Genomic DNA, 24,646 nt, shown 5'->3' on the forward strand with positions numbered 1-24,646 from the left:
ACTCACAGTTGAAGAGTACCTATTATAAAAATGACTGACTTCTACATGCTTTGTAAGTGGGAAAACCTGCAAAATCGGCAGTGTATCAAATACTTGTTGTCCCCACTGTGTATATATATATGTGTGTATATATATATAGTATACAATATGTAATTGACATATAAACGTATATAGGGAATCTTCTCTGAAATACAATGAAAAGTGCATTACAAAGTGTAATGAACATAAAAAAATTATGACCACAATAATTTCTTCTGTGAAAAATACATCTATTACAGAGATAAAATGTACGTCGGTAAAGAAAAACAGAGTATAAAGGCATTTTTGTTTTGTTGTTTTACCTCAGATACAATAGTTAAGGTAGCATTTCATTACAGTAAAATATCACAAAAAGCAGTATAAGAATTGCACCAACTCCATGTTTAGATCAATAACTCATCATAAGAAAAGGAGTTTTTGAAGCACAAAAGGTAAGTATCTATATTATATCAAATTCTTCCGGGAAGAATTGCTGTGACAAAAAACTGCTCTTTTTACAAAATGTACATTATATATAAATTTGGCGCTCCATTGTGAGAAAATGTTTTACATATATATCTATGTATATATTTATATAATAATCCCCCCTGCCTTATTTAAGGCTTGCTGAGGGGAATCAAGGCTCTGCTTTCTGATTGGCTGTCCTCTACTTCTAATCTCTATCTAGTGCATGCTCATTGGTTGCGATCTGTCATGATTTGCAAAACAAAGAATAAAATAAATGACATCACACAAATAAGTCTATGAAAAGGCCCACTAGCAGTTGGCTAGTTCTTTTTTTTTTAAGAAAACTCTAAAACCCAGAGTGCTAACTGTGGTTTCTAAACCATCCAGCCAATCAGGTCGTCCTATAAGGTTGGACCGTCCTCTTCTAATTATGGTGACAGTGCTGATGTTCACCCATCTCTGATTCCTTTGTTGATCCAGTTAGTGCTTTAGAAAACAGGAGCAAAGGAGGTCAATGCTCTTTGTAAGCCCTCCCTCCCTCCCTTCATCACCTTTCCTCTCCCCCATCTTTCCATCCATGAGAGAAAAGATAGGCCGGCCTCTCTCTCCCTCAATCTCTCTCCCTCTATGCAATGTGCTATAAGCACACCTCTCCCTCCATTTCTCAACCCATGCTATAGTGTTGGAAATAAACGATAGACTGGTCTCTCCCTCTGGTTCCGTGCTATAGACTGGTCTCTGTCTCCCTCTGGTTTCATACTATACACTGGTCTCTCCCTCTGGTTCCGTGCTATAGACTGGTCTCTGTCTCCCTCTGGTTTCATACTATAGACTGGCCTCTCTCTCCCTCTGGTTCCGTGCTATAGACTGGCCTCTCTCTCCCTCTGTTCCGTGCTATAGACTAATCTCTGTCTCCCTCTGGATTCATACTATAGACTGGCCTCTCTCTCCCTCTGGTTCCGTGCTATAGACTGGTCTCTCTCTCCCTCTGGTTCCGTGCTATAGACTGGCCTCTCTCTCCCTCTGGTTCCGTGCTATAGACTGGTCTCTGACTCCCTCTGGATTCATACTATAGACTGGCCTCTCTCTCCCTCTGGTTCCGTGCTATAGACTGGCCTCTCTCTCCCTCTGGTTCTGTGCTATAGACTAATCTCTGTCTCCCTCTGGATTCATGCTATAGACTGGCCACTCTCTCCCTCTGGTTCCGTGCTATAGGCAGGCCTCTCTCTCCCTCTGGTTCCGTGCTATAGACTGGTCTCTGTCTCCCTCTGGTTTCATGCTATAGAATGGCCACTCTCTCCCTCTGGTTCTGTGCAATAGGCAGGCCTCTCTCTCCCTCTTGGTCCGTGCTATAGGCAGGCCTGCTGCACCTGGTTGAGGAGTTCCCCGAAGCGGTCGAAGAGGCCCTCCACCCAGGCTCCATTCCTCATGCAGAGCTGCACGGTCTCCTCCTGCCCCATGTCCCCCGTCTGCAACCGCAATGACGCAATCTGCAACACAAACGTCAGCCACAGCCATAAGAACCTTCCTGTTTTGGGCTGTAATCTTCTGTTTCATGCATCCTCATGGACTCAATATGAAGTTTAATCGGAACACATGTTATAGGGATAAACAGCGAAGTGAGAACTTGAAGAGCATTCTTATCCGAGTACGTCCCAGTTAGTCGTCATTACTGATAGGGTGTCTCTTCCCGCCAGTCAAAACATCACGCTGGAGGTCAAGTTAGAGGTCAACGGGTGCCAACCACACAGCTGACTACGGTGTCTTTTACATACATGAACGTCAAATACACACTCCTGTACACAGTATTACGCCACGCACACACCAGGGCGCACATGCACGCCACACACACACACACACGACACCTGCGGAGTGCTGCCTCACCTCGTCCTTACACATAAGGTATGTGTGGTACTTGTAATGCTGTAGGGAGTGGTAGAGAGAGAACCACTGGGTTTTCTGTTGGTCCACGGTGTACTCCTGCAGACAGACAGGACGCAAACAGAGACTATTTCAGGATGCAGAACTAAAATCCGGTGCAATCAGCCACAGTTTGTGCTTCTGTACTGCCCTCTACTGGACAAATGTAGAAAGTGCTTCTTCCTTTCCTCCGATCTGGACTAGAGGTCTTAATGGGATGTGAAATATAAAGGCAAGCCGGAATGTTCCTGTGAAATTTCCTATCCGACACCACCATGGGATCAGGTTTTTTTCTGAAATCAATACTGAATCTGAGGGACCGGCTTGGTATTTGAGGTTGGACGTATCTGAAAATATACCAGAAATGAGGCATAATCAGCTCAGAAAATGTGTTGGATAGTAATTAGACCCAATTGAATCTGAAATACAGAAAATGGCTGCTTTGTTCCCACACAAGCATGTCAAATAGTTTGAATGTTTAACATTCATTTTACGTAGTAGATTGGCTGGTCTAATAGTTTACACTCCACAGCTTTGTGTTTTCATGAAGTTGTCCTTAATTTAAAATGTAGAGATGAAAGGGAACCTCATATGCATTATTTAATCCATTGCAATTGTGAATAAAGCATCTTTCCAATTCCTTTCCAACAGTCTTGTATCAGTCTAATCCCCATGTGGCAGTGAGAAACATACTGGTGGCACATCTCCAGTGAAATCTGTATAAAACACACTACTGAACACTTGTCCCTTCTGCAAATAGATGTCCGGAGCTTATTGCCATGCAAAATTGCCAATTCAGATGACTATTTTGAGCTCAAACCAGAGGCAGACATGCCCGGATGAACCCTGTCCTGAACCAAATGGAAAACGTAGCAAATGTGAATGCATTATTATTAGGATATTCCCTTCCTCAGATAAAATTTTGTGAAGCAGTCTGCATTTCACATTATCACACAGAAATCTATGGCCACCATGACGGTTAACTACCGGACCCAGTCGGGTACAGAAATCAAATTTCAGATTTATCCGTGAAGACCTCTAGGATGGACTTCAAATAATTACACAACACTGTACAACAGCAGTGTGAACAGAGAGCTGCTTACCAGGGGCAGCTGGCTGGGGGACTTGGAAGGCTTCATGTTCTTCCTGTTGTAGGCCTTCCCACTGAGACGCACTTTAAAGGCAGGGGTCTCCCCATCTTTCTTCAGCTCAGTTACCACAGAGATTTCCGGGAAGCTGTCCAGAGCCGTCTGAGGACAGAAGAGATTTTGAGATGTTCTCAGGTAAAAGCGTCTCCGGGAAAGTCATGGCCGTGTCAGACGAATGCTAAACATCAAACCTTGAAGAGTTGTCCCACTCGTAGCCTGGGCAGCAGGCGTCTCCTGTTGTCCGAGATCATCTCGTCCACTCTCCTCATGTGGGGCAGGAGCAGCTCATCTGAACCACAGAAACAACTGGATCAGCTTCAGTTCACATTGGTCCAACTGGGGTTAATTAGGTACTTGTGTGTGTATTCAGTTTGGCCCCCCATTTACATTGGTATTTTTTGGTTGAAATAAATAGACCTGAATATTATTTTTCTAAATACTATTACAATTCTAATCTCAAAATGTGATGATATACAATGACATATTTAAGTCGTTTTTAGATTTAAGTCGTTTTTATGTTTGTTGTTTACGATGGTCAGGGGTATAGTGTGGTGGTCCCCACTCGGTCAGAATGACACCATATATACAGCCTAGCCTACTGTTAGCAAGTGGATGAAAGTAAACTAATTAAAAGGAAGATGGAATATATTCACTGAATTAATAATACCTACGGAAATGTTATTTGGCCACAAAACGCTAGGTAAAAGTTAGGCTGTGGAATCTAAAGGCGGTTGAGCATGCAGAAAATGTTGAGTTGGCAAGCTTTGCTAACTAGCTTCTCTTCTCCTCCATCCAATAAACTCAATGTTCTGTTGATAAATACTGTCTTCTAGTTCTGTACCCGGGTTTTGCCTGTCTACCACACTGCTTTCTCCATGTGCGCTCACATGCACGCTCTTTCCTCACACAAACATTGGCCACTGAGCCAATGTTACATGGGAACTACACCTACGTGTTTGCGCGTTATGTAGTAGCACTCATGTGGTGTCGGTAGTATTTAAAACCATGTACTTTGATTAACCGAATGCTATTTGAATAATAACACATACCATTCAGATAGTAAAATCTTGTCCAATGCAGTATATAAAAAAAACATTTCCACCCCCACATATGATCACTCCTTCGTGAATCCTCTTCCCTCATCATCCTACAGTAACAACCTGTCCTGGGTATGTACTCACCAGTCTCCCTCTCCAGAGTGCTCATCACATCTGCGTCCAAGGCAACACTTATGAGTAGCTCTACAAAACTCTTGAATGTCTCCTTCATGGTCCTGGTGTTCAGGAACCGAGAGGCAAATGGCACTACAGGAGGGAATTCTGACGGATGGAGAAATAGAGCGACATAGAAAGAGAGAGAGATAGAGAGATAGATAGAGAGAGAGAGAGAGAATGTGCAAAGCACAGGGTGTCATAGAGAGATAGAAGTATCGTTTCTCAGCTCAGTGATGGGCTTAAATGAACCCACTGAAGGCCTTAACTCTCACCTTCATTCTCACCAACCTCCTCAGATGAGGAGTCTGAGGGAGATGGAGAGTACTCCTCCTTCCACTTCCTCCTCTTTTTGGGCGGGGGCTCTGCCTTGATCTTAGGCTGTTTTGGGCGGGGCTTGCACTGGAGTTTTAGTGATGTGGGTGTGGTTAGAGGGTCACAGGGAGGCGAGGTCTTCAGGCCAAGTAGAGTCTTAGCCTGGGAGCCTCTGAAAGACAGAATGAAGGCAGACATGAATCAGTGACTATGCCCTCACAGTGCCCTTTGTCATTATTGAGACAGTAAACCATTTCGTCTTCTTTTGGCTTTACTTTATATCCCAAATGTTTGGATTTGAAATAAACAATTAGTGAGGCTAAAGTATAGATTTGTTTTTTTTAGGGGGGGGGGGTGTATTAGTATCCACACCACAGCACCTTATCTGTGAAATACAGTTGAACATGTTTTATGACTTGGGCAAGTATGGCTGCCACTAGAACTGGCTCACTTGTCTTTATTGAGGGTGTAACTGATAACAGCAGCAGCATAATATATTTGGAGGAGTATAGAAACATCTTGTCTGCTAAAGTACCAAAGTATGGCAACAAGAATTCTACAGGGCCAGAAAGTGGAACGCTCTTGAATATTGTTCATTCTAAATGTAAAAACCAATATGTAAACCAAAATCCTAAAAACTAACATTGTAGCATTGTATTTTTTTGAAGTAAGTTAAAAACTATCTTCGGTGTCCCAGTAGTCAGAGGGCAAGACGAACAAAGTTTTGAAGTCAGGTAAAAACTTATTTTAACAAATGTGAGTACCTTAAAGAGTGCATGGGCTTGCAGCGTGGTTTGCGGTTGCAGACCCGGACATACTCCCTCTTGTTGACAGTGTCCAGGAACTTGACATACACCCTCCTATACATAGTCTTAGCATCTCCAAAGTAGCCCAGATACTATAAAGGACACACACACACACAATGGTATGAAAATACATTTGAAGACAAACATTTGTACACAAAGTGTGTATATACATACATACATACATACACTCACCTAAAGGCTTATTAGGACACCATACTAATTCTGTGTTTGACCCCCTTTCACCTTCAGAACTGCCTTAATTCTACGTGGCATTGATTCAACAAGGTGCTGAAAGCATTCTTTAGAAATGTTGGCCCATATTGATAGGATAGCATCTTGCAGTTGATGGAGATTTGTGGGATGCACATCCAGGGCACGAAGCTCCTGTTCCACCACATCCCAAAGATGCTCTATTGGGTTGAGATCTGGTGACTGTGGGGGCCACTTCAGTACAGGGAACTCATTGTCATGTTCAAGAAACCAATTTGAAATGATTTGAGTTTTGTGACATGGTGCATTATCCTGCTGGAAGTAGCTATCAGAGGATGGGTACTTGGTGGTCATAAAGGGATGGACATGGTCAGAAACAATGCTCAGGTAGGCCGTGGCATTTAAACGATGCCCACTTGGCACTAAGTGGCCTAAAGTGTGCCAAGAAAACATCCCCCACACCATTACACCACCACCACCAGCCTAGTGGTAACAAGGCATGATGGATCCATGTTCTCATTCTGTTTACGCCAAATTCTGACTCTACCATCTGAATGTCTCAACAGAAATCGAGACTCATCAGACCAGGCAACATTCTTCCAGTCTTCAACTGTCCAATTTTGGTGAGCTTGTGCAAATTGTAGCCTCTTTTTCCTATTTGTAGTGGAGATGAGTGGTACCTGGTGGGGTCTTCTGCTGTTGTAGCCCATCCGCCTCAAGGTTGTGCGTGTTGTGGCTTCACAAATGCTTTGCTGCATACCTCGGTTGTAACGAGTGGTTATTTCAGTCAAAGTTGCTCTTCTATCAGCTTGAATCAGTCGGCCCATTCTCCTCTGACCTCTTACATCAACAAGGAATTTTCGCCCAGAGGACTGCCGCATACTGGATGTTTTTCCCTTTTCACACCATTCTTTGTAAACCATAGTAATGGTTGTGCGTGAAAATCCCAGTAACTGAGCAGATTGTGAAATACCGGGCCGTCTGGCACCAACAACCATGCCACGCTCAAAATTGCTTAATTCACCTTTCTTTCCCATTCTGACATTCAGTTTGGAGTTCAGGAGATTGTCTTGACCAGGACCACACCCCTAAATGCATTGAAGCAACTGCCATGTGATTGGTTCATTAGATAATTGCATTAATGAGAAATTGAACAGTGTTCCTAATAATCCTTTAGGTGAGTTTATATATATATATATATATATATATATAGACAATAAAACAACAACTGAGTTAATTTCAGTTTTGCCAAGGAATATGTTTAGATGAGGCCACAGGAATTTGGGGCAAGGGAATAAGTTAAGATGAGGTAACAAATCAAGTTACAATACTGATTATATTTTTGTATGCATAAATTAATAGCAATTTTAGATTAGAAACAGCAACAGTCTCTCTTTGTCCCATGGCAAAAAAAAATTCCAGAATATTAGCTTTATCTACAAAAATCTCTCTGCCATGTTCTCTCCATTGCCAAGGGGTATGCATTTAAAATGTTCCTCGCTAGAGCACGAGACTTGGTTGGTTCAGCATAAAATGCTGAATCAACAATAAAACTGCTATTTTCTATCTCAATCAAGTTGGGTTCTGACTGTGGGAGGGTCCCTGATGATTATAGACAATCAAGTTGGGTTCTGACTGTGAGAGGGTCCCTGATGATTATGGACAATCAAGTTGGGTTCTGACTGTGAGAGGGTCCCTGATGATTATAGACAATCAAGTTGGGTTCTGACTGTGAGAGGGTCCCTGATGATTATGGACAATCAAGTTGGGTTCTGACTGTGAGAGGGTCCCTGATGATTATGGACAATCAAGTTGGGTTCTGACTGTGAGAGGGTCCCTGATGATTATGGACAATCAAGTTGGGTTCTGACTGTGAGAGGGTCCCTGATGATTATGGACAATCAAGTTGGGTTCTGACTATGAGTGGACAAAAGAGATCCCCAGGCCCCAAAACGTGTTAATACAGTTATTATGCTTAAATAAAAATGCTATGCATTCAAACCACAGTTCAAACCCTTTATAGGGGATTCATACACACACACACTAATATTAATCTAAGAGTGTCTGTGTGATCATGAGTAGTCAGATGAGCCTTTGTAGCTGTTTGTGTACGTGTCTAATCATATGAATGCCTGCTCTTACACTGTTAGTGGCCGAGAACACCCTCTTGCTGTCCCTCAGCTCAGGGACAAACTTCTGTAGCAGAGCCTTCTGGACCTTCCAGATGGCTGGGGGTTCCTGTCCGGCTGTCAATGTCACCTACACACCCAAACCCACACACCCACACAGACGTGCACACACACAGACGCGCACACACACAGACGTGCACACACACAGACGCGCACACACACAGACGCGCACACACACAGACGCGCACACACACAGACGCGCACACACACAGACGCGCACACACACACACACACACACACACACACACAGAGAGAAACCAAGTTTCAGCATGAACCAACAGAGCAGGACATATATATGAGGGCTTTTTCGCCACAATCTGCTTTCACGCAAACCCCCTCCTCATCACTCCTACCTTCAGGCTTTCCATGTCCTCGTTTTTCACCACAAACTCGTCCCTTTCTCGGTACATGCCCTCTCCCCCGCTGTCCGACAGCTCCTCGTCAGTCAGTCCTTCAATGGCCACGCTAGACAGCTGAAAGGCCAGCAGGCCTGGGAGAGCAGGCTTCATCACTTCCTGCCCCAAACACCCAACTGCTGGCGATGGAGCGCCAGTTGCAGATGACTCCATTGGTGCAGCAGTCTGCTGCTCGTGGGCTATGGAGCTGGAGTGAGGCATGCTGGGAGCCTGGTCTGCCTTCAGGAGAGAGCTGGAGAGCCGGTTATCTGGGAAGGGAGAGGAGAGAGAGTGAGATGGGATGAGGTTATGATATTACATGGTGGATGTTGTCACTACTTAAGACACCTTTCCCTTGATCACGATTTCCTAATGCCTCATTGCCACTGGTGCCAAACACTGGTGTTTTACCCTCAAGTCCAGAAATGTTTCTGTTTCCACTGACACGGGCCAGTACCAGTCGGCCACTAGGCCGTAGCCCAGTAGCCTGGCACTCACTTGGTGCCAGGCCCCGGAATGAAGGACTTAAGGCAGGGTTTGACATGTTACGTACTGTGAAATCGAATATCAATGGGAATCATTTGCTTAGTCTTTAGGCTTCATCCGATCTAACAAACAGATCCCCGATAAAATAAATAAAATAAACAACAGTACAGGGAAGCAAAGACTCGGAAAGAACGGAAAGGTGATACGATGCCATTGACTCAATAGAAAAATGGAGCGCTGAGAACGATATGTTGCCTGCTGAACCTATAACAACACAGAATTACCAGAATTAAATGATCATAATTCTCCCGAATCCTTCTATTCAAGGTTGATAGTTTTGACAAAACGCTTAAACTAAATAATGAACAGATCAGCTTACGGCTTGCAGTGTCACAAGTGTAGGTGAAGAAGGAGCCGGTCGCGGGAGTTAGAGGAAGAAATTAGTTTTATTACTTTAGTTCAAACGCTGTATCATAAACAAACTGAGCATGCCGTTATTGTTTATTTTATTACCAAACAAATATCTCCTTTTATTTTTTGTAACCGGAAAACCAAATTGCGTTGATAGTTTACTCCTCCCTCCCCACCTGAGCCCCTCCTTAAGTCCTTGGTACCAAATGTATAGTCGAAACAGGAAAGTTTAGAGCCAACATTAGCATAAATCACCGCTGTAGCCCTGGTACCGGTGTAAAGCACCAGTGGAAATGCGGCATAAGCATATCATTTATATTTCTAGATTCAGGGCATAATTCACTCACAACAAGAGGACTAAATTCAAACCAGTTCAAAAGGAAGCCGGGCCAGTGTTTACCTGATTTGGGTCTCCTGTCGGAAGGCTCATCCAAGGCCGACAGGGCTGAGCTTATGCTGTTCTGGAGTGCCTGGTTCTTCCGTGTGCTGCTCTCGTCCTCGTCTGAACTGAAGGAAGGCAGTGTTTCCAGGTTCCTCTGGAACTCCTCATCCAGACGCTTCTGCTGCTGCTGACCGCTCCCTCCGAGCCCAATCCCGCGGATATCCTGGTTCATTAACGGAGCTGACGGAGATTGTATTTTGGGGGGCAGCAGTGGTACGGGGCACGGAGGATGCTTGGACGAAGCCGAGGGCTTCCGGGAGCGACTCGGGGTCCTTATGGGTGGTGAGGAAAACTGCTGTTTGGGACCCGACTTCAGGAAGTCTAGGAAGGACCCGATGAAGCCCGTCTTCACCTCAGGCTGTTGCTCTTCCACTTCACGGATCTTCTGCCTCATCCGCTCCTGCTGCTGATAGCTGTCGTAGACCACCTCCGAGGTGGAAGGGGAGCTGGTGGGGTCGCTGCCCCGGGAGGCCTGCCTCTTGGTCTGGACGGTCTTCTTTCTCGGTTGGCCATTCTCTCCCTCTGGACTGGAAGGCTTGGCCGAAGCCTTGGAGCGGACCCTCTTTTTGGGGTTGGGGAAGCTGTCAGAGAGACACTCTACAAGGCTGTCTTCTCTCTTGATTCCTTTGTGTATCTGGTTCTTGGCCTGGCCTCTGCCAAGTTGCCCCAGAGGGTCATAACCCTGGCCAGACAGATGGTAGTCATTCTCAGAGTGGCCTCCGTTGGGGTTGCTGTCAGCATGCTGAACAGGCTGTCCTTTGAGCGAAATTTGGTTCTGCTCGTCTCCTGACGTCTGTAGCAAACTCTTGCTGGCGCCTACATCGTGTGTGGAGTTCACTATAGTGGTGTGCGAGAGTGACATTGCGTACTGTTGCCCCAGATGCCCCTCCTCATCCGATGTCATGTGAGTGCCATTGAGTGTCAGGGCCATTGTGTTATGAGAATTAGTGTTGGAGATGATTGACTGCTGGGAAGACGAAACGGAGAAATTGTGCGACTGGTGTCTGGTGTCCAATGGCTGAAAATGACCTTTGGCATCGGACATGTCGCCCTCGGAGGTCCCAGACGTGGCCTTGACAAAGTCCTGTGGTGTGACTCCACAGGCGGCGGCCGTAGCAGCCAGGATGTCATCCACGTTGGACAGGATGTTTCTTTCATCCGCCATCAGCATGGACTCTGGGAAGCAGATGGAGCTCAGGGCGAAATGGTGCTTGGCGTCCTGCTGCTGACTGTTGGATTGGCTGTAAGGGTCTTTTGGAGAAGAGAGGTGTTGTTTAGAGGAGTCTGTGATGGGGTTCTGTCCTACTGCCCCCTGCTGGCTCTGGCTGCCACTGACACTGGTCAAATGATCTCCCTCCATCTGAAGGTACTGAACCTGGCCCTGGCTGGGCCCTGAAATCTGCTGCATTTTGGATGAGTTGTGACCAGAGTAAATGAGTGGCTGCTGGAGCAGGATCATCTGAAGGTCGCGGTTGGGCTCAGAGTTGGGGACTCTGATGTACTGGGTCTGGTTTTGGGCTGAATGGGCGTGGGCCTGGTGGTTTTCTTGCTGTGGCTCGGGCCTTTTGAGGAGAAGCGAGTGACGTTTAATCTCCTCAGCACTAATGGCGGCGTGGGAAGACATCAGCTGGGCATTCGTCGAAGTCTTTGGGCCCATGAGAGGGTCTTCGGAGCGGGAGTTGCTTCGGATCACACTCTGAGTGTTGTAACGGTCATCCATTTTAGAGACTACGTAGACCACATTGTTGTGGCCGGTTGGGTCGGTGCTGCCCCGTGAGCTGGAGGTCTCTAAAGAGTTCTGCTGGAGAGCCTGGAGGTCCTGGAGTGGGATCTCTCCTTCCAGTTTCATTTTGCCGTAGGCTGGCTTTAGGTCCTGTATTGAGGATCTGCAGTTGTTCTCTAAGGCTTGTACGTGAGGGGCTGACGAGAAAGGGGTGTATCCCTGGCTCGAGTTTGGTGTGGGCAAACTCTGGGTGCGAGGGGATGGGTAGGAGGAGCTGAGGGATTGTCCTGTGGCGTAGCTCTGAGACTGAGATACCGAAGCCTGCCCCTGTGACTGAGAGGGGTAGCTCACGTTAGGGGCACCCTGAGAGTGGCTGGATGGATAGGTCTGGGAGGGGTTGCCAAGACACAGGCCCTGAATCTGGGCTCCATATTGGCCCTCATTCCCCTGGCCATGCCCAGGGCTAGAGGAATAGACCAAGGACTGGCTGACAGACACCACATTGCCTGAATGGCCAGATAAGGAGGGCAAGGTCTTGTAGAGGGAAGGCAGTTTATCTGAGGAGGAGTAGGCCTGGGAGTTGATATAGCTCTGAGAGTGGCTGAGAGTGGACAGCAGGCTGGGCAGCTGGGCTGAAGTGTACGGCTGAGTCTGCTGACTGGCAATCACTGAGCCCTGCTTCTGACCCGGCGAGGGGTAACTCTCCGGAGAGTCCTGTGAGTGGGGGTGACCCTCCTGGCCACCCGTGTTCAGTTTGGAAGAACAGTCTTTTGTTTTCGCCCCCGCGGAGGACGAGGAGTACCCGGAGGGGGAGGGGATGATGGAGGAGGAGTAGGTATGAGATGGCCCTCCCGTCTTGGTCTGAGCTGCGCCGTTGACGCCATGTGAGGAGTCTGACCCGGTGGAGGGACTGCAGGGAACAGGGGTCTGGCGCGATGGGTCCTGCTGGAAGGAGACGTCCCCGTCCTCACTCCCCGAGCCCAGGTAGGCCTGCATGGAGTGCTGTGAGCCGGGCTCAGACGCTGTATGGCTACTGCTGGAAGGCCTCTGGTGGTGCTTGATCACACTACATTCTCGCTGAAGTGCTCTCTCAATGGAGCCAGAGAAGACGGGCACACCGTAAGGCTGCGGGGCCTGCTGGGTAGCTAGCGGGAGCAGTCCAAACTGGGGCTGCAGGAGATGGGGGGCCGACTCCTGGGCAGAACGATATGTGGATGACTGGGGAGGGAGGGCAGCACCCAGGGAGGGAGTGGGGAGGCGGTCGAAGGCCAGGGAGGTAGGTAGTGTGGTCTGGCTGGGTTTGAGCTGGAGCAGGGGGTCGTGGTGTGGGGAGAGCAGGCCATTGGTGGAGGTGCTGAAGGCGGGGTCATGGAGGGCCAGGGAGGGGGTGGTGGTGTAGCTCCGTGAGGCGAAGGCCCCAGTGTGCTGATAGGAGGATAGGGTGGCAGGGGAGGGGAATGTGGCTGTGGAAGGCAGAGCGCCGGTGAGGAAGAGTTCAGTGGTGGAGTTGGCACCTGAGGAGTGAAAACAATTATTAAACAAGATGAATCCTTAGGCAATTCAAGTACTTAAAGCTTAAAACAACACAATACAGCGACAAAAATAGACATAACAGCTCACACAAATATATATTAAAATAGTTGCATAAAAAATTAACAGAGACAGTGACGTCTAATAAGTTGACAGGAATACATACTCGGTGCCTAAATTCAAACATGCATTTTTCTATGTCGTTATTTGCGAAGTGCAGAAAACTAAAACCCAAACATAACACAGACAACAAGATAATTCCCGATGCCCAGTGAACCTAACCTGTCTGCCACGTGGGCGTTCTGAAGGGGGGGGGCACAGAGGCCCCCACAGGACCAGCCTGCTGCAGGGCTCTAGACTCAATGGCTGACAGGAAGTTCATCACCGAGGTCTCAGCGGTGTTACCGCCAGAGTCAAACACCCCCGACAGACCTGAGGGAGAGGGAGGTTGGCCATGGGGGGGGAGAGAGAGATGGTGAATGTTTAATGAAGTCACAGATTGCTGCACCATGATATTCCCATAACGGTCTGGTAAAGATCACAAAACAAAGTGCGAGCGCTAGCTCTTAAAGGTCACTTAGTTGAACAAGGCTAAAGCCCGGGCTGTCGTTTAAAGCCACATCTTACTTGTAGGGTGATGGGTGGTGGTATAGGTGGGAAGCTGGGTGGAGACGTACGTCTGTCGATGGAGGAGCTCCGACTCCAAGTGTGTGACACCATAACTGGCACACAAACACACACACACACACACACACACACACACACACAAAATGAAAATCTTAAAACAGACGCTGAACAGATAACGCTGGCAGGACAAAAAAAAAACATTTTATTGAAACAATAGAACTGATCCTATTTCACTGCTTGCCAAGGCCATAGGTCAAGGCTGACATACTATAACCAGATTGACTACAGCTCACATCTCCTTGGGGCAGGATAGTAAACATACTTGTTCTTGCCTGTTCACAGCTGAGCTACCACAGGGGTAGACATGCTGCAATATAAACAGGCACTGTCATGGACAGATAGCGTCACAGCAAAACCAGCCTACTAGCCAACAAAACCACAAACCCCTGCTGGGTCGATGAGGAATAACAGTCTCAAAATCGGGGGGAAAGATCTGTGTTACACACTCATATCGAAGCTCATTAGTAGATAATTTTTTTTAAGAAGGTAATTACATTCCATTATTATATAGCATCCAGGTTTGTTAAACCTTTAATATCTTTAATCTCAACAAGCATGTTTTGTTTAGTAAGAAAGAAATTGCATGACAATGACAACACATTTTGTCTTTTCCAGTGAAATGAGATCATTTATTCATTTCCATCACTCCAAACACCATGGTCAACAGAGGGAAAATGTCTGAACACGTTTCAGTAACTGGGATAATACCGTTGTCGTATCCTCAACGTCACGGAACACAATGTGGTATTACAGTGGAATCATTATACCAAATGACATACAGTGAGACTCCACATCACATTAATAAAACATTTCCCCTGCAGTCTTCTATTTACTTTTTTGGAAATAAAAGCCCCCGGCCAACCAATATCAACATGTATATTTACTGTCCCCGACATTATTTACCAAGAGTACGTTTTAAGAAAACAGACATACTTTTAAGATCTTGCGAGCGAGGATTATGAGAGGTCACAGAACTAACAAGAAACAGTAGACCAACAGTGAACCAGATAAGTATAAGACTGCATTCCATCCACATTGTTTACACAAGCCTACATTTGTTCAGGAGTTACTTTTGGCCCAAGAACAAATCAAATAATAAGTTAGCCAGACTCACTGTGGAAAGGGACCTACATATCATTTAAAATGACTTCTCCCCCTCTTCTGTCACACATCTTTATATGTACAACCCCGTTAAATGTGAAAACAGAATGCAATGATGTGCAAATCATTCATCCCTATATTTAATTGAAAATGGCACAAAGACAACATATCAAATGTTGAAACTGAGAAATGTTATTGTTTTCGGAAAAACATTTCCAAAAATGCATTTTGAATTGGATGCCAGCAACACGTTTAAAATTTTTTAGGACAGGGGCATGTTTACCACTGTGCTTCATCACCTCTTCTTTTAACAATACTCTGTAAGTGTTTGGGAACTGAGGAGACCAATTGCGGTAGTTATGAAAGTGAAATATATTCCCATCCTTGCTTAATATAGGATTTCAGCGGCTCAACAGTTCAGGGTCTCCTTTGTCATACTTTTCATTTTATATGTTTTCAAATGGTGACAGGTCTGTACTGCAGGCTGGCCAGTTTAGCACCCAGACTTTTACTACGGAGCCATGCTGTTGTAAAATGTGCAGAACGTGGCATCCATGATTCCCAAAGATAATTTCAAATTTTGATTAGTCAGACCTGAAGTTTTCCACTTCACTTCAGTCCATTTTAAATGAGCTGGGAGCAGAGGTTCTGTTTATATATGGTTTCTGTTTTGCATGGTAGAGTTATAACTTGCATTTGTGGATGCAACAACATACTGCGTTCACAGAAAATGGTTTTCGGAAGTGTTCCGAAACCATTCATGCAGAATTGTCCGGTTTTAATGCAGTGCCTGAAGATCACGGCCATCCAATATTGGTTTTTGGCTGTGTCCCTTGCATACAGAGATTTCTTCAGATTATCAGATTATTTTAATTGTATTATGTACCGTAGATGATGAGTTCCCCCAACTCCTTGCAATTTTATGTTGAGAAATATTATCCTTAAATTGTTTGCCCGGAGTCTTCAACAGAATAATGAACCCCTCCCAATCCTTACTTCTGACAGACCAATCCTCTCTAGAATGATTTTTTTAATACCCAAACATGTTACTGACCTGTTGCCAATTTACCTAATTAGTTGTGTGATATTCCACCAGTTTTTTTTTTTGTTGTTTGTCCAACACATCCCACAGATGCTCGATTGTATTGAGATCTGGGGAATCTGGAAGCCAAGTAAACCCCTTGAAATCGTCGTTGTGTTCCTCAAACCATTCCTGAACCAATTTTGCTTTGTGGCAGGGCGCATTATCCTGCTGAAAGAGGCCAATGCCATCAGTGAATACCGTTGCCATGAAAGGGTGCACATGGTCTGCAACAATGCTCAGGTAGGTGGTACGTGTCAAAGTAACATCCACATGAATGGCAGGACCCAAGGTTTCCCAGCAGAACATTGCCCAAAGCATCACACTGCCCCTTGGCTTGCTTCCTTCCCATAGTGCATCCTGGTGCCATGTTTTCTCCAGGTAAGCGACACACACGCACTCAGCCATCAACATCATATAAAAGAAAATATGTGATTCATCAGACCAGGCCACCTTCTTCCATTGCTCTGTGGTCCAGTTCTGGTGCTCACGTGTCCATTGTAGGCGCTTTCGGCAGTGGACAGGTGTCTGCATGGGCACCCTGACTGGTCTACGGCTGCACAGCCTCATACACAACAAACTGCGACGCACTGTGTGTTCTGGCACCTTTCTATCAGCACCAGCATTAACTCTGAGCTACAGTAGCTGGTTTGTTGGATTGGACCACACGGGCCAACCTTCGCTCCCCACGTGGATCTGTGAGCCTTGGCCGTCCATCACTCTGTCACCGGTTCACACTGCTTTTCCTTCCTTGGACCTCTTTTGATGGGTGCTGACCACTGCACTGAACGGGAACACCCGACAAGGGCTGCAGTTTTGGAGATGATCTGACCCAGTTGTCCAGCCATCACAATTTGGCCCTTGTCGGAGTCACTCCAATCCTTATGCTTGCCCAATTGTCTTGCTTCTAACAAATCAACGTTGAGGACAGAATGTTCACATGCTGCCTAATGTATCCCGCCCACTGACAGGTGCCATGACAATGACATTATCAGTATTATTCACTTCACCGGTCAGTGGTCATAATGTTATGGTTGATCGGTGTATTTTTCAAGCAACAATAAAATGTCTCAGGTTCAACATTTGATATGTTGTCTTTGGGAGATTTTAGTCTCACTAAAGGAGTGCAATTCTAGGTACATGCGTAACCATAACAAGCCAGACATTCATCTCTTTAAGCATTGAACAGTTAATAATTAGGCTATGTATGGTATATGGTCACCCTTCAGTCGTCCTTCTGAACTGAGTTGCAAGACCGGAAAGAAACTGACAGGTTCCACTGAGGCCATTGGTGAAACTTAGCTAGTATAAACCACTTGTAGAGACTATAATAATGACTTAAATGACAATGACAAGGGAATATAAAACCACAATATTTAAATATTCGAAAAAATCCGGTGTGCAACAAGGCACTCATTTAATACTGCCGAAAAAACTAATTTCAAAGCCTTATGTTTGGGACAAATCCAAAACAACACATTACTCAGTAACTGCGTCCATATTTTAAAAAGCGTTAGTGGCTGCATCACGCTTTTGGTATGCTTGACATCAGCAAAGACTTTCACGCCTGATGAAAAGAAAATAGACGCAGATATGCACAGGAAAAATCCTAGAGGAAAACCTGGCTTAAGCCTGCTTTAAACCAGACACTTGGAACGGAAATCCCTTTTCAGTAGGACAATAACCTACAACAAAGCCAAACGTTCACTGGAGTCATCACGAAGAGTACATGGTTTCCAAATGGCAAAGTTATATGTTCGAATTAAATCTTTGAAATTGATGTGACAACTTCATAATTGCAATCTAGGGACGATCACAAACACGTTGACCGAGCCTAAAGATGTTTGTTTTCTATTAATAATGGAATATTGCACAGTCCAGTTGTGCAAAGCCATGAGAAACCTAAACAAGAAGACACAGATTTAATCACTAATAAAACCTTTTGCTAAGATACATTTATTCACAGGAACAAATACGTATCCAAACACGGTATATTAATGCACACAGACATTACGTCAACTTTACACATTGTATGTAGAGAAATAAAGACACATTTAAATCATACTTAACGCAACAAAATCATCAAAAAGTGTAAGGGTTGTGTACAGTAGTACAGTACAGTAAAATAAAGTAAAGTAGAGCGGAGCACAGATGGGTAGAGCAGAACATAGTAATATACTCTACTAGTGGTAAGAGTGTTGGGCCAGCAGTTGAAAGGCTGCCGGTTTAAATCTCTGAGCAGACATGGTGAAAAACATGTTGTGGCCTTGATCAAGACACCTAACTGTTATTCCTTCTTTAAGTCGCTATGGATAAAAGCAACTGCTCCAAATTCTAGTTTCGTGACATCTAACTTGGTATTATGGTTGGGCCTCATCACAAAAACCCCTGAGCGGGTTGGGGAGAGTAATTGGTTACATTGACAGTTTTTAAATTGAAGAAACTTATCCAGTGCAAATTACAGTAGCAAGTGGATACATTTTCTCACATGCACTCCAGTGCCCTCGCCACAACCCCATGAGTAACAGAGTGACTAGCATCGCCACAGAAGTGAATTATTTATGTACAGGGGAATTCAGGCAGTGTGAGTAACCGAAGAGGGCCTAACAGTCTGTACAGGGTTATTAATGACAGCTGTGTGATATTTTTATAACTGCCTAGAAACCTACAAATGCCAAGGAACAACCTGACCCATGCAGAAAGCAGAGGATATTTGAAATAAGAACAGGGGGCAGCGATTCTTTTTAAGAAAACATCAAAACGGCCTAGTGAGTGTAAGAACTGTTCAAACACCACCCATAGCATGGCTGCCTGCTAGCAAGGCTAAACAGAACCAGACACTCTCTCCAACTAGATTATGTCTCTGTGTGATGAACATGTTCCATTTTCTATTGTTTAGATACACTGACTGATGTTCCAGCCAGCAGACAAACAGCTGTCTGGGAGAACACACAGCTGTCTGGGAGTCATTGGTCTCTCTCGCCCTCTTTTTACAAGCAGACCTATATACTCACAAACTCTCGATACCTTGAGTTCATTCTTACAGTAATAACGCTTTGACAAGCTGGTTTCCCTAAAAGACAGACAGCAACCAATTCCCCCTCAAAGACACAATGAGCAATGCAGACCTCAAGAACAGGCTTCAAGCATGTTCAGTCTAGCCTACTTTCATAACTATGTACTGACATAGCGCTACCAGCTACCCTGTATAAAAGTGGTGTTTTAACAACTACCTTTCCTGGTCTCATGCTACCCACCCTGAACCTCTTCAACACAACGGGTGCTGGGGAGTAGGTCAAACCCAAACCCCCTAAGAAACAGATCAGGTGTGGGGACCCATGTGGAGGAGCAGGCAGAGAGGACGGGTTTTGGTATGAGATGCAGACTGATGAAGGGAGGAGGGGCTGACCAACAGACTGATGAAGGGAGGCTGACCAATAGAAGACAGACAGGAAATAAGGAGAGTTCATGTGAATGCTGTCAATCCCAGTTTCTCAACAGCCTACGAACACATTGGTCTCAACCAAACATGCCTCGCTGTCTCTCAGAGTCTCCCACTAACTCCTTCTTCTCCCTCTCTTCGGTAACCCTAGGGATGGAAAAGGGGTCAGAGGAGTTGGGCGGCATTCCGCCCTGAGGCACTGTGTGGGGCTCTGTGGCTCATGTTTCGGCCGCATCCCATGCCACCAGTAAGGAATGGCCCCTGTGGCCACAATATTAGGCACACACACTCCATTAACGAACTTAGATCCCTCCAACAGAATCGCGTGCTGACCGGCATCTTGGAACGCCCACAACTCCTCTGTCCGCGTCACAGACGTGCCAGTGAGGCAGACGAACATTGCCTGGTCCGCCGAATGCCTGTTCCTGTTCAGTAATGCTGATGGCAAAGCTTGGATTAAGGGGTACCCAGCCTGTGTCCATGGACCCTCCCGGCCAGGTGTCAACGGTTCAGGCTAGGGTGGACCTGAACCGTTGTTAGATCCCTTAATGCCAACTAAGCAACTTCTAAACCCGACAGGCGATCTGAACATTGTTGCAGACCAGGCGAATCCCTTGGCTACAGTTCACCCTTTGTCACAAGAATACTTCCAGTGGGGGCAAAGATCCATGTCATAATGCATAAATTGTCTTAGAATGGTTTCAGGAACATGACAGAATGCTCCGTTTACTTGAGTGTCCTGAAATGTCCCCAGTTTGAACGGCAGTTCGCAGAATATATTTTCCACTGGCCCAACTGCAGAAACTGCGTGTTGCCATCTCGTTAACATGGATTAACAACCCTCCCTGTGGAACATCTCTGACAACTTGTAGAATCTATGCCCTGAAGAATTCAGGCTGTCCTGAAGGCAACGGGTGTCAAACCTGGTACTGGACGGGCGTATCTAATGAACTAGCTATAGTGTCAATTAAATTGAATAGATGAACCAAGTTTGTTAACTCAAGCCTGTAATGGACTCAGTGTGTCAAATGCGTTTACACTGGATGTCGGAAAACGTGTAGTCAGGGTTTAGCTGGACATGAAGCTTATCCTACAAATTGGATAGGCTATATAGTGTCTGTGACTGACTATCGCTGTCAGTTTTTCCCCAGCAGATACCATAACTAGGGCAGCTGGTATGGCCTACATTTTCAGCATTTATCCATTTATAAAAGAGGATCTTTTCAGTCAATTCAGGTTATCTACCCACCACCCTTAGCCAGGCGACAGAAACCAGAAACATGCGTTATTTAGGGAAACACCATATTAACCTAGTTTACTTGTCCCCTAAACAAAGACTTTTAAAAAAATGATGTTTTATGATTATTATTATTATTGGTCAACCAGAGTAAAACATTGCTAACGTCTGACATTTCTTGTGTTACCCCTCGGATGTATGCCATTACAAACTGTGATTACCTTTCGCAAAAGGACATTTTTTGCCAAACCCCATCCTTCTGCGAATTTACCAGGTGTATATACTTTTTCCTGAACTGGTACACAGACACGTTTTTAATTTGTGGACTTAGAATGTAGCAGAAACTGTTCATCATCCTCGCAAGAGTTCAAAATCACCAGCCGGACAACAATCGAAAAGTAGACCGCACTAAAACCCTGCACCTTCAGCCCTTGAATTACATAGTCAAATCTGAGTATACTTGTAAGTGCAGTTGCTCATGCAAGAAAGCAGGACGATCAGAGTTAGCTAAGTCACTGCGAAGTACACAAACTAGCCGCGAACGTCATGAGGAGTCTGACAAATGAGGTTTGAGTGTGACACAAATGTGTTTTTGAGTCACACTCGATCACCTACGCTAGACAAGTGACTAGAGTTTTACACTGAATTGTGAGGGATGTCAACCCTGCCAGTGACAAGACTTGTTCAATCATCCCCTCGTGATAAATAGAAGGCAGAGGGGGGCAGCTTTGGACAGGCACTTAAGATGGCTATCAAATCACCATCTGATTTCCATCTGATTTCGAAGGGGACGCCCCCAAGTGAAAGTGGTGAGTGTGAGAGCTTAGGAGCTGTCGAAATTGCAGACCATGTTTTGGTTTATGCACCGCTTTTACCAAATCATGTTTGGTCCAAATCAGTGTTTCACAACACTGCTCCGGGGCACCCCCCTGCCCTGCATCTATCTCTCCCTGCTCTGTCACACCGGACTCAAAGGATCCGCTCATTGTCAAGTCCTTCATGAGCCACATCAGGTGTGTCAGGGCAGAGGGAGATCTACAACATGCAGGGCAGGGGGGCATCCAGGAGAAGGGTTGAGAAACACTGGTCCAAATAATCAATACATCAACTACAAACCAGGACCTATTACTCCTTTAAAATTGTCATGCTACAAACCAGGACCTATTACTCATTTAAACTGTCATGCTTTGGAAGGGATAAAGCATACGTCAAATTGACATCATACTCTCACTGTGGACTCAGACTTCTTACAAGATGGCTAAACAGTAGTGGTTAACTAGCTAGCTAGCAAGAACTGTTGTGTAGTAAGTTACATTATTTAACATAACCCCAGCCAGGTGCTATTTAAAGTTAAGCTAACATTAATGCCTCTGAGACTCCTAATAACTGTGTGAATAACCAGAACACCATGTGGTACCTACGTGTCTAAAACAATGACTAGTTCTGCACTTTTCGGTTGTCTTATATTATTGGCTGTGGGCTATATTAACCCATAAGCAGGCCATGACTCAACGGGATTCAGTTCACGTCAAAGTGATGTCACACTCCCACTCCGGAGTAAAAACTTACACATACCCAGAATTCTACTTGGATTACTGATATTGCTAATGCTGGACAACATATAGAGACAAAGTGCAGACTACACAAAGTTTGCATACAATTATATACAATAGGTTGTAAGCATAATGGGATTGGAGTGGATAGTATATAATGAACACAGTACAGCTAGACTCAAGGAAAGGAGCAGAGTTGAGTGTGTTTGTGTAGCTATTTAAGTTGGAGGTGGCTTGATGTAGTGAGCGTTGTCTTACTATTGTCTACAGGACATATAAAAGGCTGGTTTCTGAGGCTACAGAAATGGGGGAAAAAGATAAACTGTTCAGATGGCTGCATTTTGATCATGATTGATCTGACTGCCTGTCAATCTGTGTTCTCGCCGTTTAATCACTCCACAAGTAGTCCACAGGGTTAGAGAAACTACCCCCAAGTTCGTTTTTTTAACAGCCATAGCGGTTAACATTAGCCACGCTAGGTGCAAACCTATAGAAATGTTGTGAGCATGTTTACCTGTAACATTAAATCAAACACTGCGTTGACTTTTGGTCATTTCGATTGATATACACACGATGTTACGTCACGTTCTGAAAATTCTACTTTAACACCGGATGTGGGAATCACACAAAGTTTTTCAATTCGCATGCAATGGTAATATGTATGTATGTCACTTTGTATAGTCACTATATATAGTCACTCTGTCAAAAATACTACTACCCCCACTGAACCTTCCAAATAACCAATACACAGTTTGACAAGAACGATCCTAACCCTAACCCTAACCCTAACTCCTAAGTGTTGAAGCCTCAAGTGACTGCCCTGTTTGGATGTAAACATTCAGTGTTTACTTAGTCAGACAACTGTCAACAGATTGTAAACAACTGTTTATACTTCACTTTTTAATCAGACTGATTACTCCGGTTTATTGAGTCTAACGCTAACATAATCAACAGATTTCACGCGCCACAACATATCCAACAAGTTGTGCCCAAATGTATCCAATTCCGCACGCGGGATTTGGGACATCAGTGCGATCAAGGGGATTTGTCATGCAACTTCATTTCCTACCCCAAGATGGTTGATTCAAAACGATCTAACGACAGAAAGTAGCTATTCGACGTGAATATCACTCTCGCACGAATACATGTGCAGACAGTCCACTGTTGATTATGAAAATGTACTTGTAACACCAGTGTAATAGCCTGTAGCTACGTAGCTGAGTGCGTGCTACATGTGTCCAAGGAAACATTTCGCAAACTATGTTTAATGGCTTAACTATGCATTCATATGTAAAGACCCAAATCCAATTGTTCCATACAAAGATAGAACGCGCGTTAACTTTAAAAGCTCGTCACACATTTCTGTATGTTGTTGTAGGCCTTCCATCACCGGAATTTTCCGTGGAAGGTGACCCGGGGACTCCATCTCTTTTACCTTGGCTTTATGCTTGCGGGGCTCCGCTCATAGGCCCAGGCTACGGTCTGCGTTGGTTGGGCCAGCGGGTCTGTGAAGCTGGAGGTCGGGTAATTCCTGTCCATCATCCGATGAAGGCTGGGAATGATGCACTTCCCCGATGGAGCTTTGTGAAGCGGCAGGCACACATACGAGCGCAGGGCCAGACAAAACAATCACATTCTCCCGGACCATAGATCGCGAAGCGCAGTCTAGCTTTAAGCTATATAGTCCGGTGAGATTTTAGCCGCTTTTCTTTAGCATGAGGCTTTGATGATTACCATTGTTCGCGTTCCCTGATCAAAAACTATGCGGGCACTGCATGGTGGTTTGATATTTGGATCAGGTCCCCATGTTGGTTTATTTCCCAGGATGCACCACCAAACCCTATAGAGTTCGAAGAGTTCTTTCCAATGACTTTCCTTCGGGATTATAATGGAGTAATATTTTTGGGCGACTATTACAATTAAGTTTTGAAAACTGATAGCCCCGTCTGAAATTGTTTCTACGGTGATATCAACAATTATCACTTTCTTCTAAATACAGTCCTTAATTGACATTTTCAATTAAATGACAGTCCCCAGCATCATTTATAATATGCGCAATTCTTAGAAGCGGTGATTTTAGCAATGCTAACCTTTAATTTGTTCACTTTGTGATAATGTAATTTCACACCTACGGAAAACAATCTGTCATGTACAGAGGTCAAAGTGGACTCAACACTCCAACAATTACAGGCTGTGTTCCTTCCTCAATAATACACTACAAAAAAAAATTCAGGAATACATGACATCATTAAACTATTAGTTTATTGAAAAAT

The 24,646-nt window shown here is 45.1% G+C and overlaps 1 protein-coding gene across 1 annotated transcript; it reads right to left on the reverse strand.

The window, feature by feature from the left end:
* Positions 1-1,415: 1,415 nt before the first annotated feature.
* On the reverse strand, positions 1,416-24,203 carry qser1 (glutamine and serine rich 1). The gene is made up of 13 exons (XM_029125304.2): positions 23,809-24,203; positions 13,900-13,994; positions 13,555-13,704; positions 9,978-13,256; positions 8,639-8,949; positions 8,239-8,355; positions 5,845-5,978; positions 5,041-5,252; positions 4,736-4,873; positions 3,746-3,843; positions 3,510-3,656; positions 2,371-2,466; positions 1,416-1,976 (listed from the first exon to the last, which is right to left on the reverse strand). The coding sequence occupies exons 1-13, from the start codon at positions 23,913-23,915 to the stop codon at positions 1,836-1,838; spliced, it is 5,025 nt and encodes a 1,674-aa protein (XP_028981137.2). The 5' UTR covers positions 23,916-24,203; the 3' UTR covers positions 1,416-1,835.
* Positions 24,204-24,646: the final 443 nt, after the last annotated feature.

The sequence above is a fragment of the Esox lucius genome, chromosome 2 (assembly GCF_011004845.1).
Source record: "Esox lucius isolate fEsoLuc1 chromosome 2, fEsoLuc1.pri, whole genome shotgun sequence".
NCBI classification, from domain to species: domain Eukaryota; kingdom Metazoa; phylum Chordata; class Actinopteri; order Esociformes; family Esocidae; genus Esox; species Esox lucius.

Coding starts and splice junctions, on each gene's coding strand:
- qser1 (XM_029125304.2), bottom strand. CDS start 23,915: ATGATGGACAGGAATTACCCGACCTCCAGCTTCACAGACCCGCTGGCC. Junction 8,356..8,638: donor AGGACATGGAAAGCCTGAAG/GTAGGAGTGATG, acceptor TTGGGTGTGTAG/GTGACATTGACAGCCGGACA. Junction 4,874..5,040: donor GGAGGTTGGTGAGAATGAAG/GTGAGAGTTAAG, acceptor TCCATCCGTCAG/AATTCCCTCCTGTAGTGCCA.